This window comes from Tyto alba, unplaced genomic scaffold, assembly GCF_018691265.1.
Source record: "Tyto alba isolate M040663 unplaced genomic scaffold, T.alba_DEE_v4.0 Super-Scaffold_33, whole genome shotgun sequence".
Taxonomy (NCBI): domain Eukaryota; kingdom Metazoa; phylum Chordata; class Aves; order Strigiformes; family Tytonidae; genus Tyto; species Tyto alba.
In genome coordinates, this window is record NW_024881308.1 from 10581839 (window position 1) to 10596220 (window position 14382).

The 14382-nt window shown below is 43.0% G+C and overlaps 1 protein-coding gene across 4 annotated transcripts in view; it reads left to right on the forward strand.

The window, feature by feature from the left end:
• Positions 1–200: 200 nt before the first annotated feature.
• Positions 201–14382, forward strand: part of DOK5 (docking protein 5) — a 44506-nt gene continuing 30324 nt past the window's right edge. For all 4 annotated transcript variants that reach the window (XM_042801296.1, XM_042801298.1, XM_042801297.1 and 1 more), the window contains exon 1: positions 201–365. In XM_042801296.1, coding sequence (XP_042657230.1) covers positions 300–365 — 66 coding nt within the window. In that variant the 5' untranslated portion in view covers positions 201–299. The remainder of the gene's footprint in view (positions 366–14382) is intronic.

Consider the following 14382-nt stretch of genomic DNA (forward strand, 5'->3'; position numbering starts at 1 on the left):
GGCAGCCGTTAGCGCAACTCCCCAAAATCGCCCGAGGGGCCGGGGGCACCCTGCGGGGTTCTGCTCCTCGGAACCCACCGTCGGGCGCGGAGACAACCCCCCCGGGGTGCGGAGCGCGGGGCGCGGAGCCGGGGGGGGCGCGGGGCTGCGAGGGGCGGGCGCTGCCGCAGCCCTTCCCCCGGCCCGGCCCGCCGGGCGCTCCGCGGGGCGGTGCGGAGCGGGGCGCGGCTGCGGAGGCTGCTGCGCGCCATGCGGACGGGCTGAGCGGCGCCGGCCGCCGCCAACTTTCCCCGGGAAGGATGGCCTCCAATTTTAACGACATCGTGAAGCAGGGCTACGTGCGGATCCGGAGCAGGCGGCTGGGGGTGAGTGCTGGCCCCCTCCTGAGCTCGCCCGAGGTCCACCTGCCTTTGGGCTTTTCATATTTTTCTAAATTTTTTTTTTTTTTCTTCCACTCCTTTGTCCTCCTCTTTTTGCAAACTGAACTCAGTGGGTGTCTCCGCTGGGGAGACGTGAAACAAAAAAACTGGGGGGATGGGGAGAAGAATAAAGGCACCTAAATGCGCATAGATATGCATTATATTTATATATAAAAATATGGTTTTTCTCTCTCCCGTTGGGAGATGGGGATGCTGCCTGCCTGGCTGGCTGCGCTGCCCTGCACCCCCAGCCCCCCGGGGCGCCCGGAGCCGGGCGGCCGCCGCCAACTTTGGGCCGGAGCTGCGCGGCTGCCGCGGAAGGGAGCGCGGAAGGTCCCGCCACCGGCGGGGAAGGGGGTGGCCCGGGGGCAGACCGGGTCTGGGGGTGCCTGTGCCTTCGGGAGTGAGGGTCGAGGGGTGCGGGGAAGTTCGGGCAGGGGTGAGGACCGAGAGCTGCGGGAGTCCTGGGGTTCCTGGGAGGGGGGCTGCTGCACATCGGGGCTTTAAGGTGTGGGACAGGTGGAGACCTTGCGATACCTTTAGGGCTTTTAAGTTCACGTGAGTTGCGTCAAATGAAAATCCAAGGACCCCCCGTTAGCTCCTTCTTTAATTTTAAACTTATTTTCAGGCTGTTCTTTTACTACCGTGCAGTGTGCCTGGTTCCGGCTGTAGGTACCAGATATGCAGTGGTGGTGGGCCGGTCCCCTCCAGTACCTGGTCTGGCATGTGCTCTCTGAAAGCGTGGTCTGGTCCTACAGCTCACGGGCTGCTGCTGCTGCTCCCCTGAGCCAGGTACCCGAGCCGCCCCAGCGATGGGACCTGTGTGCTCCACACCTCCTGCCTCCCTTAGGGAGCCAGCGTGGCTTAAGGGGGATGCAAACTGGAGGGGGGCTTTGTCTATATAAAATGTTTTAATTGCTATATCTGCCTCTCAGGACAGAAACTAATTTCTTGTGTTTACTGAGAAATGATGGGTTGGCAGTTCTGAATTGTTCATAGCGTAAGTTTTGCATCAAGATTTGTTACGGGGGGGTTGTATGCGGTCATCTGAAAGCTTTTGCTGGCTCATTACAATTATAGTTTCATTCTCTTGCTGTATCCATGTTCAATGGCTTCTCTGCGGTTTTGGTTAACTTGCACCTCCCTGATGTGTTTGGAAACTGGAAAGCATTTTACAGTATTCCAGCAGGCTATTTTTCTTGTACCTGGACTTGCAGGCATAGTTCATTCTTTAAGAACCACATGATTCTGTGACAGATGGAGATAACATCATTATGAGAGATCTTGTAGTAAATTTGGCAGAATTAGTGTATCGTAATTATCTTTTCATTACTGAATGTATATTAGTATTCAGTTTGCTCTGGCATAAATGAAGAGTAAGATTAAACTTTGACACATCTTTCCATACTGTAATAGTGAAACCCACTGGGCATGTGAATAAGGTGCATCTAACTGAGATAGATGTAAATTCTGTTAATGCCTGTGTCTTGCCTTCATTTAGGGCTTTCCAAAGGATTTCGAGCATGATGGTGGTGAGGTTCAGTGCGCTCTCAGTAGAAGTGCATTTGACAGCTGAATGCAAAACCAGAGGGGGAAATGGAGAATGACACTAAGTCCATGAAAATCGAACAAAAGTTAAATATTTTATTTGAAAAGACAGTTTCTCTATTTGATCTCATTCCTTCTAATTCCAAAGGTTTGTATCATTATCAATGGCTGGAAAGTGTGAGAGGGGTGATGGAAAGGGCTTTTGTGAAGAAGTCCAAGCAAAGTCCCAGAGAGTTCCCTTGGCCATAGATTTGTTAAAATGAAGAACCCTGAGCTTGTTGCCCTAAGCTGCCCTTGGCTCTGGGCGTGCTGTCCCGCCGGCTTTCCCGTGCTGCGGAGGACATTAGGAGGGAAGGTAGTAGCTGCTGTGATCTGTCTGTCACTGCTTTAGGTCTGATGATGGAGGCCTGGCTTATGAGGGAGAGGTGACCTATTCAAATCTTGCTGCTCCATTTGTTTAGAAATAAGTAGTTTCACCAGCAGTAATGCTTTTCTCTCCTAGTTTTCTGTTAGATTATTGGCCCACTACTTAAGAACAGGTGGTTGAAATGTGGCTGCAGATTTCTTTCTGTAACTTGTATTTTATATAAGCTGCTTAAAAGTCCAGCGCCCTGATTCACAACACACAAGTAGAAATGGGTAGTTATGATTAACCTGAGTTCTTTAAATGCAGGACAAGCTTGTGTTGCTCGTGGCAGCAGTGCAAGTGTCAGCACCCACTTCTCAGTACACAGCCCCAGCTAAAAGTAATCCTTTGTGCATTTTTCCCCTTGCTGCAGGTGTATGTGCATGGCTGGTACTGAAGCTGGCTGAGCACCTGGGGCTGCTGCCCGGCTTTAGCAAGAGTTTGAGTTCAGTCTTACTCAGTGGCTAATGAGAGCTTGACTGCTTCAGAGGGGAAGGAACTATGCAAACAGCTTGTTTTCTGGTAGCTGTGTTGTAGAGGCTGTGGGACACCCAGGAGCTGGAGGTGGGAAGGGGAAAAAATACTTTAGACTTTAAAATACTTACTTTTAAAGAACTTTCCCATACCATGAAAACATTAGGACGGACAAACCTACTTCAGCCCTATGTAGGACTCCTGTTGAATTGGGAAGGATTTCAATACTGTGTGTGTGGTGAGATGTAAGTGGGAGTTATTAAAATACATTCCAATATTGTGGTGGCACAGCTGTAATCAGTGCATTGTCTTTTTAGACTGCATTCAGCTCCTGGGTTTTTCTCTGTAATGCTATGGTAATTCCATCACCAAGGGAACTAGGAGCAGAGCTTGTATATACAAATTATGTCCAGAAATGACTTTTCTGAATAACTGGGGTACAGGTGCTACATTTGGAAAGAAAGGGGTGCAGAGAAGTAGCTTGCTCGAAGCCAAACCTCTTTTAAAAGAAAAATGTCAATTCTGGTAGGCCCTACTTTGTAATTTTAGGATTGAATTTAGGCTAATTGGTTTTGTACCTGGACTGTTTTTGCGCACTTTAAATATGTAAATTTAATTTAATATGATTTAATAGAATAGTTTCCATAGCAACATTTGTATCACATATGTCTTCTGCAGAGCCAAATATATTCAGAAGAAAGCATATTCTTCCCGATTCTTTCCATCCTTGTAGGGAGAAAAATAATTCCCTCAGCCGATGATCTCCCTCAGTTATGTCATTAGCAGTGACACAGGGGAGGTTGTGTGCTAGAAAACTGCTGACAGTGTAAAAACATAACCTCCCAGTTCCTTAAAAAAAACCAGCTTTGCTCTCTGAGCATTGCTTCCAACAATGACCACTAGTGACCACTGGACTTATGTTTTGGGAAAGAAATTACTCTGCTGCACTGAGCGCTTTTGCTTGCGGTCATCTTTCATCTGATTAAGTGCTTTAGATCTACATATGAAACAGGGGAGTTGTTTTATGGCCTCTGTACTTAAAAAGGGTTTTTTGTGCTTATGATTTTCAAATAATGTCTTGTTCTGTGATACAGATGTGACCTTTCTGAGAGAGAATATATTATGGAGCTGTTTCCTCAATGAAAAGTCTAGCTCTTGTGTTTTCATTTTAAGGATGGGTGGATGCGCACTGCTTGTGAACATGCTTGAGCTTTCATTTTAGGTTGGACTGGTTCAACTGAGTGTTCAAATAACAATTAAAAATCAAAACAAGAACAAATATTTGAAATAGCCTCTGTTACATTCGTGAGCTCAAAGAGCTTTATAAGGAAAGGGGCACTTGACAGTCTTCTTCAGGGTGCAGCCAGTCCACCTCTCCTCGTGGGGTGGGAGGCTCTCAGCAGCGGGTGTTGGTTGCAGTCTAACAATTTTATTGAACTCCCCGTTGTGAAGGCTCAGCTTACCCCTCCTGCGTCCCCACCTGAACTCAGGTTTGCTGGAAGCCACGTTTCAATCTGAGCAAGGATTAAGGAGCACAGAAGCTGCTCTAAGGATATCCTGTACTGCCATTGTCAAGGTGTAGGCAGAAGTAAGTGCTGGAGGCTCACAGTGGAGGCAGGTGACGTTCCTGAAGTCTGTACCCTCAGAGTACAGGCAGCAGTGCTGGGAGTGCTGGTGGCGTGGCACTGGGAAGCTGCTGGCTGCCCTCCTTTACACGGGGCTTCGGGGGTGATGCTGTTGCCCTCAGAATACCCTGGGAGTTTGCAGGCATCTGGCCTGTCCCTGCCTCTTGATGTATGGGAGACTGCTGGAGCAAGATGCCATGGGGTTAGCTGTCAGCCCCTAGTTTTTGGTATGCCAGCAACACGTTTGGAGTGTCTTGTTGCATTAAGTGATGAAGTACTGTTGGTGTCAGAGGGAAACAATCTCTTCAATGAACAGCAACTGCCTTGAGCTGTCTGCAGCTAAAAGCAAAATACTGCTGATCAAACAGAAGTGCCTCAAAGGACCAGCTGAGATGTGCTGGTGGTGAGCAGAGATGTCTCTGTTAAGGAGTTGTACATATCACAGCTATGCAAAGCCTTGCAGAGTCTGGATTGGCTCTGCACAGTACTTTATTGCCTAGAAAACATTAGCTTCCAAAAACATTCTCTTTGGCTTGCTTGGAAACTAGGTATCTTCTTCCTGACAGAGGATTTGGCTGTGGTGGCTTACATGTTGCTGCTTTCCAGGAGGGGTCGAATACCTTTCTGAGCATACTTTAAGATGATACAAATATAATCGTACTCTTTCTCCCAAGCTTTGTCTATTATGAACGCATCTGGTTTGTGTGCAAGTATTTCCACTGTATCCCCCTTTCTCATATAGCATCGCTTTTAAACTCATTAATATAACAGGTATATAAAAATGTGAGCTTCGTTCTGTACACTGTGATGCCCAATCTGCTGTGGTACAAGGTGGATCAAAGCTCTGTGTATGCAGTGTGAGGAGACTGTGTTACTGAACAATCTTCTGGGAAAAATCCAGCAGAAAGGATGGACAGCATCTTTTAAATTTTTAAGGCTTAAAAATAGGTGTGGAGCCATCTACAGTAGTTTGTGCTCTTGTGTGCTCTTCCCTCTTGTCACAAACTTCCCAATGCTGAAGTAATCTTTATCTATCTTGCTAATAAAACTGTTAAAATGTCTTTATTCTGGAAGACTTTTAATATAAGAGATCTATGCCATAATCCAGTATAAATCCAGGTTGAAATATGGAATGAATTATGGTTAAAAAATTTAATGTACAGTTGTTTGTGTACTTTTTTCTTTCATTATAAAGCAAAAGAAGTGCAACAGTTGTGATGCTTTCTGCTTCATCAAACTTCTCTTTAACATTGAAACTACTTCTCTTCCCTGGCTCTTCACAACATGTTACTTCAGGTTGTCTGTCTCTTACTTTCATGGTGAAGATGCAGAAATCGGGTCTGTTAAACAACTTTGGCTCTCACAGATGTAGAGAAGTTGCCTTCCCAAGCTTAAATGCATGTTTTCACAAAGGATTCAAGAAAACACTAAAGATCATATAGATCCAAAAGCAGAATAGGAAATGCTGGAATAATTTGCATATGAAAATAAAGGTGACGTATTCTAGAAGAGGATGAAGTTCTTTCGTTTATAAAAGGCAGGGTTATTAAAATCAGAAAAGTGTAGGACAGCATGTGCTGCTGAATTAATATACATAGATTACTGCTTCTGCATGACAGAAGTACTTAAAGCAAATAGTCCTGGCAATTTGTTGTTTGTTAGAAAAGCCTTACAAAGTATTTATCTTTCTAGAACATATACTATTGCTAACTAGATACATTGGATGTTTACAACCCAGAAAAACAATCTGAACACTAAAAATAATATGCAGAGCTCTCAAAATTGGACATTATTAACAGGCAGCCTGATTTATTTTATTATTGCCATGGTTTTATGGAGGTATTTCCTGCATGTGGAGGTCTGGGACTCTGCTCTACAAGTTTGTATTACTATCAGATTATTACAGGCTATTAAAAACACTCATTTGGGAGGATCCATTGACTTTAATGGAGCTGTGCTAACAGCTAAGTGTCTGTTCCTAAAATGCAGGTCTCTGCAGAGACTTCTGTATCTCTTTGTCAGAGAATAAAGCTCACAGAGAGGAAGAGAGGGGTAAAGTGGAATTTTTTTCACCTAGCAATCTGTTTCTTGTACCTCTGTCTGGCAAAGGAAACGCTGCTAACAGATTTTTGCAGAATTCTGTCTCATGAGGTATCTTCCACTTTGCACTTATGAGGCGAGGCACAGAACTCTTCTTGCAGTCGTATCTGTTTAACAACACTTCTAATTAAATCTGCAGTCTGCACAGCCTGCTCTTGGGGTTGTCTGTAACCCCATCTGTTGGAGGCACCTTCTTGTTATGCAAGGAATGATCAGCCTCATCTGTACATTAGAGCGGGTCCTCCACAGAAATTTGGTCTGGGTCCAAGGAAAAGATCCGAGCACCCAACGTAAGGGTTCATAGGGTGTTAGCATCTGAAGCCCAAAAGCGCATTTCTGATACTACTTGTGTTTGTCCATGGGAGTTTCCTAAGGACATGGAAACCAGCCATTGTCCTCCAGGGTTTCAGACATGGCAAGCACTGGGGTGTCCAGCATCTGGCATATTCCTGAAGTCCTGCCTGGGGGAGGCTTCTGTCGTTATCCTCTGATGGGGCCAGATCTTCTGGGATTAAACGTGTAGAATGGAGTTTTAAGTTATGGCTTTCACCACTTCTGTTAAAATGGAGAAACTTCTGCCCATACATCTAGCAACAAGGTAATTTGAAGAGCTACAAATGAAATAAGCTCAGCCCAGACCTCTTCCTTCCAACTGCTCCTTTTGCAGGGCACTTTCCTGGCTGGGCTGGCGGCAGTGTGGGTCAGGGGATTCAGCCCTTTGTCAGTGCCCTTGCCCTCACTGATGGGGCAGCATAATTTGATTTTTTGCAGCTCTCCAAATCAACTTGGACATGATTAAGTGATTTCACATTACAAGGATGGCCTTATGCAAATGATGAATGTGACTGGAAATGTGTCTGCTAAGTAGGGCCTGACTTCTTGGCGTGGAGGGAAGGAGAAAAATCAGAAATTGTACTTCTGAAAGCAGTTGTGTTGATGCCATTGATCTCACTGGTGTAAGGATCATATTAACGTGTAGTAGAAAAAGTGGGTGCCATTGTTCTGAACACTGTTTAACACTGATCTGAACCAGTTTAACCCAATTCAGTAAAGTCCTCATCATAGTGAAATTGGGGAAGTAAAAATTAGTAGGTAACAATAACTGGGTCTCTTCTGAAAGATGTGACTGCTGGAACTACAACAGTAGACTTTTTCTCTCTTTGGTATCAACCTTGTTGAGAACAGAAACTACATCTGTGTGTGTCAATTTGCTTTGCTTGATGGATCTGACTAGCCCAAAAACTCTTAAACACATCAGTGTGAAGGAGTGCAGTGTAAGTGGTGTCCTCCAGTGCAGAACTAGGGCTCTCCTGTCCAACCTCATAGTAGGAATTTGTAATAGTTTAGTCTTCGATTTGTGACACAGGAGGGAGCTGACTTCTTCACAACTTCGTAATTAGTTGCTTGTTTCTAGGAAATGCTTGATTAAGTGGAGTAACATGAAAAGTACTCAAATATTTCTGGATTAATTTAAAAACTGAATGAAGAAATCATGCTTAGGTTTCTGGACTTCCCACTTCTTACTTTGATTAATGCTTTACCAGCAATATTAAACGTTCCCCTAAATTAGAAGGATGTTAATCTCTTGTGTATTTGAGTATTGCCTGAGAATGTACATGTTGGACAGTGGCCATGTGCTAGGTTAAAGTGGGGAAAATACAACAATTTTGTGCTATGGACTGTTCTTCAGTATAGCTTTAACACTTCCTGCATACAGCTGTATTGAGACAAGATGGGAAAACTTCTGATTCATGCTCAATAGTTTGGAGAAACTTTATACAAAAATTTTAGACTTGCCTACTTCAGCCCCTTTTTTTTTTTTTTTTTTTGTAAGAACTTCAGGGGAAATTTTTGATTGTCAAAACCTTTCATGGTTTTCTGTTCTTGATTTTATTAAACTGACTTCTGTAGAAACTTCATTGAGAAGATTGTTGTTGAACATTTAAAATGACATGTACTTTTACAAGTTTTGCATAGCACTGTTTCTGTGAAACCCTGTGGGAGGAGAGGTAAAATGGGGGAGAGACAATCTGCAGGACTGGAACCATATGGTTAAAGAGATTGGTGCTTGAATAAGCATGCCAGAAAGTTAATATGGGGATTTTAGAGTATGAGCTGCGAAAACTGGAAACAAGAATGATGTAATGCTAGGGTGGGGGGAAGGGGAGAAGGAAAAGTTGTCTGTTTATATCTAAATTTGAAGCAGCTCTATTAATAAAACTCTTGTGTTCACCTATACAGCTCCTTTCAGTCTGGAAATATTGAGACAGAGAAAAACTGACCAGATGTCTTATGTACCAACTTCAACCTGCAAGATATTAAGCCTATTGGATATTAATATTTTTAGAAAACTGTTAGATAACATGTTGAAACATATTCACAAGTATTAAGATTTCTTACTGCTTGGAACTTGTCAGTGGCAGCAGGGATAGGATCCAGGACATTGCTTAGAAAGTTTGAGCTTTTACCTTTGAGCTGGTAAGGGGAGGAATACCTGCGAATGTTGTTTGAGACCTAATGCAGCTCCATCTGGCTGCAGGCATTGGGTCTGTCATCCCAGGAGCAAGTCTCTTCTGGATTTCTTCTGGCACAAAGTTAATGAGGTTTGAGTCTAAGTCAGTAGGTGTCTTGATGGGTTATCTCTGGAGCTGAAGCAAAGAAGTTGAGTTGGGGGAAAGTGAGCAGTGCTTGTCATTTGGGAGCAGCTCACCTTGCACACACTATGTGTTAGAGCACCAGGGTGCTTAGCACTGCATTCAGGATGAGTTAAAAGGAGGTTTTGCAACTCAGTGGTGGAATTACATGTTGTTTCTTCTCTTTAAGGTATCTTAGTTTTTGTCTTGTGAAAACAGAACGCAGAAGCAGAGGTCTGCTGTCTGTCTTATCCTTCCCTTTTTCCCCTTTTCTTCACACTGCTTTTCTTATCTGAGTTTCATTTTGGAGCAGCATCTGCATTTGTTTTGGGTAACACTCACAGCCCAAGCTATGTTTCTAAACTGAGCTGGGAAATCTGGAGGTTTGTGTATCTTAAAAATAGGCAAATCTGACCTTTAGGATGGTGTGCAGAGATACAAAAGAGAGTCTAATTTGGATTCAAAAAAACCCCACCAAAATACCAGAAAACAAGCCTAAGAACTGTTCCAATTTTTCTCCAAGAAGCAGAAGATGGGCGATTATGCAGATCGTGATTTGGAGTATGAAATTCCTGTTTCGATGGTGGCCCTTTTTAGGAGCAGGAACAGCTTTTCTTGTGCTTTCCAGCATATGTTTTCTGGCAAATTACCCTCCACATTCTTTTAAAGATGGGCTTAGTTTGTGAAGCAAAACAATGAGATTTCGAATTTGCCTTTTTTCATAAACTGAGTTAACTAATAAACAAGTGGTTCTTACCCATTTGTTATCTCATTCTAAAAATGGAGTTTTCATTTTAACAAGTATAATGCAAACCTGACCTGAACATACTTTTTCTTCTGCTTTTATCTCAAATACCTCCCTCATCTTCTGCCAGTTGTGGGTCCCAGTTCTGGATTTTTCACTATTTGCTCTTCCTTTGTTAGACAGAGGTCTGTGTGGTTTCTGGAGGCAACTGTACTAGCTGCTCTGCATATGAAAAGGTATGCCAGGAATGATTGTGAAGGCAGTGAAAGAAAATGAAAACCCAATTATGAACAGGTGAAATTTAGTCTTTCGTGATTTTGATGCCTTTTCATCATCAGTTTGTTACACAGTGTGGAGGTAATTCTCCTGCTGGTGTATCTGGGCATTGCCCTATAGTTAGATCAGTGGTAAATTAACATTTTTCAGTGTTTGTGGAAACACTTGAAAGAAAGTAACAGATGTAAGGTCTGCACCTGAGACTGACATCTTAATTTGATGTTTGTGTAGGTTTAGGTATGCCATGGAAGTTGATGGACTGTTCCTATTATCTTCTTGTCTGACTTCATCAAGTGCTGTCAGAAATACCAGTGAAGTTCAAGCTATTGGAATGAATAGTGTTGTTTGTTTCATTGTTTTTTTTTTTTTTTTCTCCTTTACTGAAAATAATGTAACTTGTTTCAATTCAAACTATCAATACGGTAAAATCTGTGGTATTTCTCCCCAGTAATGTTAGTGTAGGAGATTAAGTTGTCCCTTTGCTCACCTAGTACTGTTTATCTGGGTAACTATTGATGCCCTACGGTCAGCAAAGGAAAAATTCCTCTTAATGCTCTCACTAATGTCTCCACACCAGTGAGGATGGATGTTAGCTGATTATATTGAATTAACTGCATACTATTGAGTGGCATGCTTTTGGCAGAGTGCTTATGGTAAAATAAAAGTGGCTATTCTCTGTTAAATGAAGTAGTGCAAATTGAGACAGTATTCTGCTAAGCTTTCACAGACATTTTTTATGCAGCAGTCATACTTTCTTGAGGATGGAGTCTACCTAGATGTGAATGAACTCTTGAACTCTTTCTTTAATTAGTACTACACATCTAGGACATGAGAAATGAATAGAAGTTGAGTTTGTCCATTTGAACTAACATGTAGATTAGCCTGAGCAAATGCAAGAGGACTGCAAGAGCCAGTGGAAAGCTGAGGTCTACCGAGGAAATATTGGCTCTGGAATCCTTGTTTTAATCTGTGTTTCTTTCAGTCAGTATTAGTCCATCTGCCCCAACCCAAACCAAAAGAAAAAACCCACCCCAGTAAACAAACAAAACACTCTCCCCATCCTCAGTTGCACCTTTACTAGAAAATTGACTGAATTTTGTTTTTAAAATATTGGACAAGCTGGTGATGTGTTTCATCTGCTCAGTAGCTTTAAAGTTCTGGCAGAGCAACAGAGCTCTTGTGCACAGGAGCACCAGTTTACGCCCAGGATGGAGCCCATCTGTTGATCACAGGCCCTGTGGGCTCTCTGATGGGACTTGGATGCTTTTGTGCACGTGCCTTCAGTAATTCAGGATACACTGCAGGTTATCACTGTGAAGCCAGTGCACCAAAGTGCTTGAAAAGGGAAATGCATTTTGACTGTTGCGGACTTCTCCCCACAGCAGCTTTGATCAGAGTATCAGTCCATCTAGCAGTCTAGGCAAATGGCTTCAGTTATTTGATGCAATCCTGTAAGGCAATGCTGGAGTGCTTGTTACTATGATTTAATGGGCTGTAATTCTGTCACTCCTAACTAAGCACTATATTCTGGTGAAGTCCATCTTGCAGTGACTCACTTGGTAGCATTATTTGCTCTTTCATGCAGATTCACTTTGATTTTAAAACTGATCCAAGCTCCAGAGAGATTGGGAGAATGAGCTATGATGACTTTGATGTCAGGGTTAAAAGAAAAATGTGGAAGGAATAAAATAAGTTTACCTTGTGTTGGGACAGTACGATGGACTAACCTTGAGACTTACCTGAGGTATCTGGAGCGTGTCTGTAGGGATGGGAGGTAATGTATTTGTTACAGAAAACCTGTGATGCTTTCTGAAGGTTGCGGTTAAATTAATTGGTGAATGTCAAAGAATGACAGCAGGCCAGAAATGGGCAGTTATACCCATCTGTTAGTTATGGGCTTGCAAGGCATTTGTCATCCTTGGCACTACAAGCAGCACACAACAAGCATCATTAACTGAATTTAACAGGTGGACAAGTGGCTACAGGTATTGCTGAATTGTTCAAGTTGTCGACTGAAGACTGAGAAACTAAAGCCCTTCTCCTGCGTCTGGCTTTGGATGCTGGCAGCCTACTGCTGAAGAATTTACTCTACTGAGATAAAGGCCTAATTAATGTTCACTTTCAGCCCTTTTTTTTGTCTCATTATGTGTAGTCTTAAAATTACAAGCCCCACTCTGAAATTCTCAGGTGGGCTGAAACAAAGCCTGTTGCTGGGAGTTTGTGGGCAAGTACAGTTCATCTCCAAACACGGAGCAAGTCCCATCTGTGCTTTCGGACAGCTGAGTTCAGGGGAGCATCACCATGGCTTTAGCAGATGAGCTTGTGTTCTTGTTACAGTGGCTGCTACCCAGGGCTAGTGTATGTGTGCTCTGCAGCCTCTTTGCATCTGATGTTCTAATTAGTGAGCACAGTGAACTGTTAATGAGCTGTATCAATGCCATTTTCCCCCTATAGCCCATGTAATTAAAGTAACCAAATCAGATACTTAGTGACAAAAAGGAATAATTCCAAACCATAATTCATTGCACTCCTTTTAAATTATTCAGTAGTTACGTAAATCTAACACTGTACTAAATTGTGTTAATTCACTGGACCGCTCTAACGGCCTGACCCAGCAGGACAGCACATCCCGCCGCACGCTGTAGAGCTCAGCCAGCATGAGCTGGCTGCACAGAGCCAGTTTTCAGTCTGCATTGAAGCCTTTACTATTTTTTCTTCCTTTAGCAGTTAGAGTCCTAGGCTGATTTTCTCCTATCCAGTTTCATGCCTAGAATTAACTGTGCCCATATATAAAGCTTAGCAGATGTTCAAGGAACCAAATCAGATACTTAGCTCCAGTCTGACTTTTTTTAAACTGTCACTAGCAGGAGAGTGTTTCTGCTGTAAATGTTTCTTGGCACTTGAAGGCACTCTCCTCTAATGGCTTTATGCAGCCCAGAATTTTAACCTTTTCTGTGTATGGTTTTAAGAAAACCCAACAAACCAGCATCTCTATACTTTGAAGGCTGCAAGTCCATAAAGAAGGGCTGAAAGTGGAAGGATATTTCAGGTAATGCTCTCTTTCTAATGATACTGCATCCAATTCATCTTTTCTGTAGGGAGAGTAGGTTGGAAGTTGAAGTCTTGCTTTTAATGTCTTTTAGGTCCTGAAATTCTAGAGAAACTAAAAAATTGTCAAGTTCTGTATTGCCCTCCATCACGTCAAACAGCATGACTGCTTATCCCTTACTACCCCGTGTAGTTTATTACACAGTGTAATTTATTTACGCATTAGTTTATCCAACAAGTTTCCTGTAAGTTGTATGTAAGGAGCACCTGCCAATGCAAATTCAAGGCACTATGAACTGAATGGAGAAGGGAAAGGAAGGACTCCTTTGCAGTACACTTACGATACTCGTGTGGGACAAGCAAGTCCTAAATCCCAGCCCCATCTTCTTAATGACATTTTGCATTAGGAGCTATTACCGTTCTGTTCCAGGTGCCAACCTCCTGGGTGTCCTGAGCTCCTGGAGCCCCGTTCCTGTCCTTTGAGATCCAGAATGCAGTTTTAGGTGTCCCTCCAAGTCTGGTGGCTTCTCTGCCCTGTTTGGACTGAACCATAGTATCCTAAAGCCCTCAAAACATTGTATGTCAGAGAGATTTCACTGGTAATGTGCTTCATCATACAGCCAGGAATTGTAATTAAGATGCATCTGAACTCTAGACTTCCAGCTGCTGAGTGCATTAACAATTTGAAGGGGTACATCACTTCTGAACTACTTTATTGATGGTTGCAGTGATTCACTGTAAAGGGCTCCGATAAGCTCCTGGGTGTCCCTTTAAAATTAAGAAAAACAAACAAACAAACAAAAAATCTTCTACCAGGCTGGATTGTATCAGCAAATCCATTTTTGTCTTTCAGGGAGCCCATTCCATCTTGAAATCTTCCAGAGGTGACCTGTGTCAGCAGCAGCAGCATTTTTGTTGAACATTTTTTCCTCTTTGCCTGAACCAATGATTAATAGATACCAGTTAGAAGCAAAAACTGTAAAATGCTGCTTGTGTTTCTCTGTCAATGTCCATTGTCACCGAGCGTAGTATAGCCATGAAATTAAACTAAGGCTCCATTACTAAATTGTTAGGTAATCTTGGGTGAAACATTTTACTGTCTGTGCTT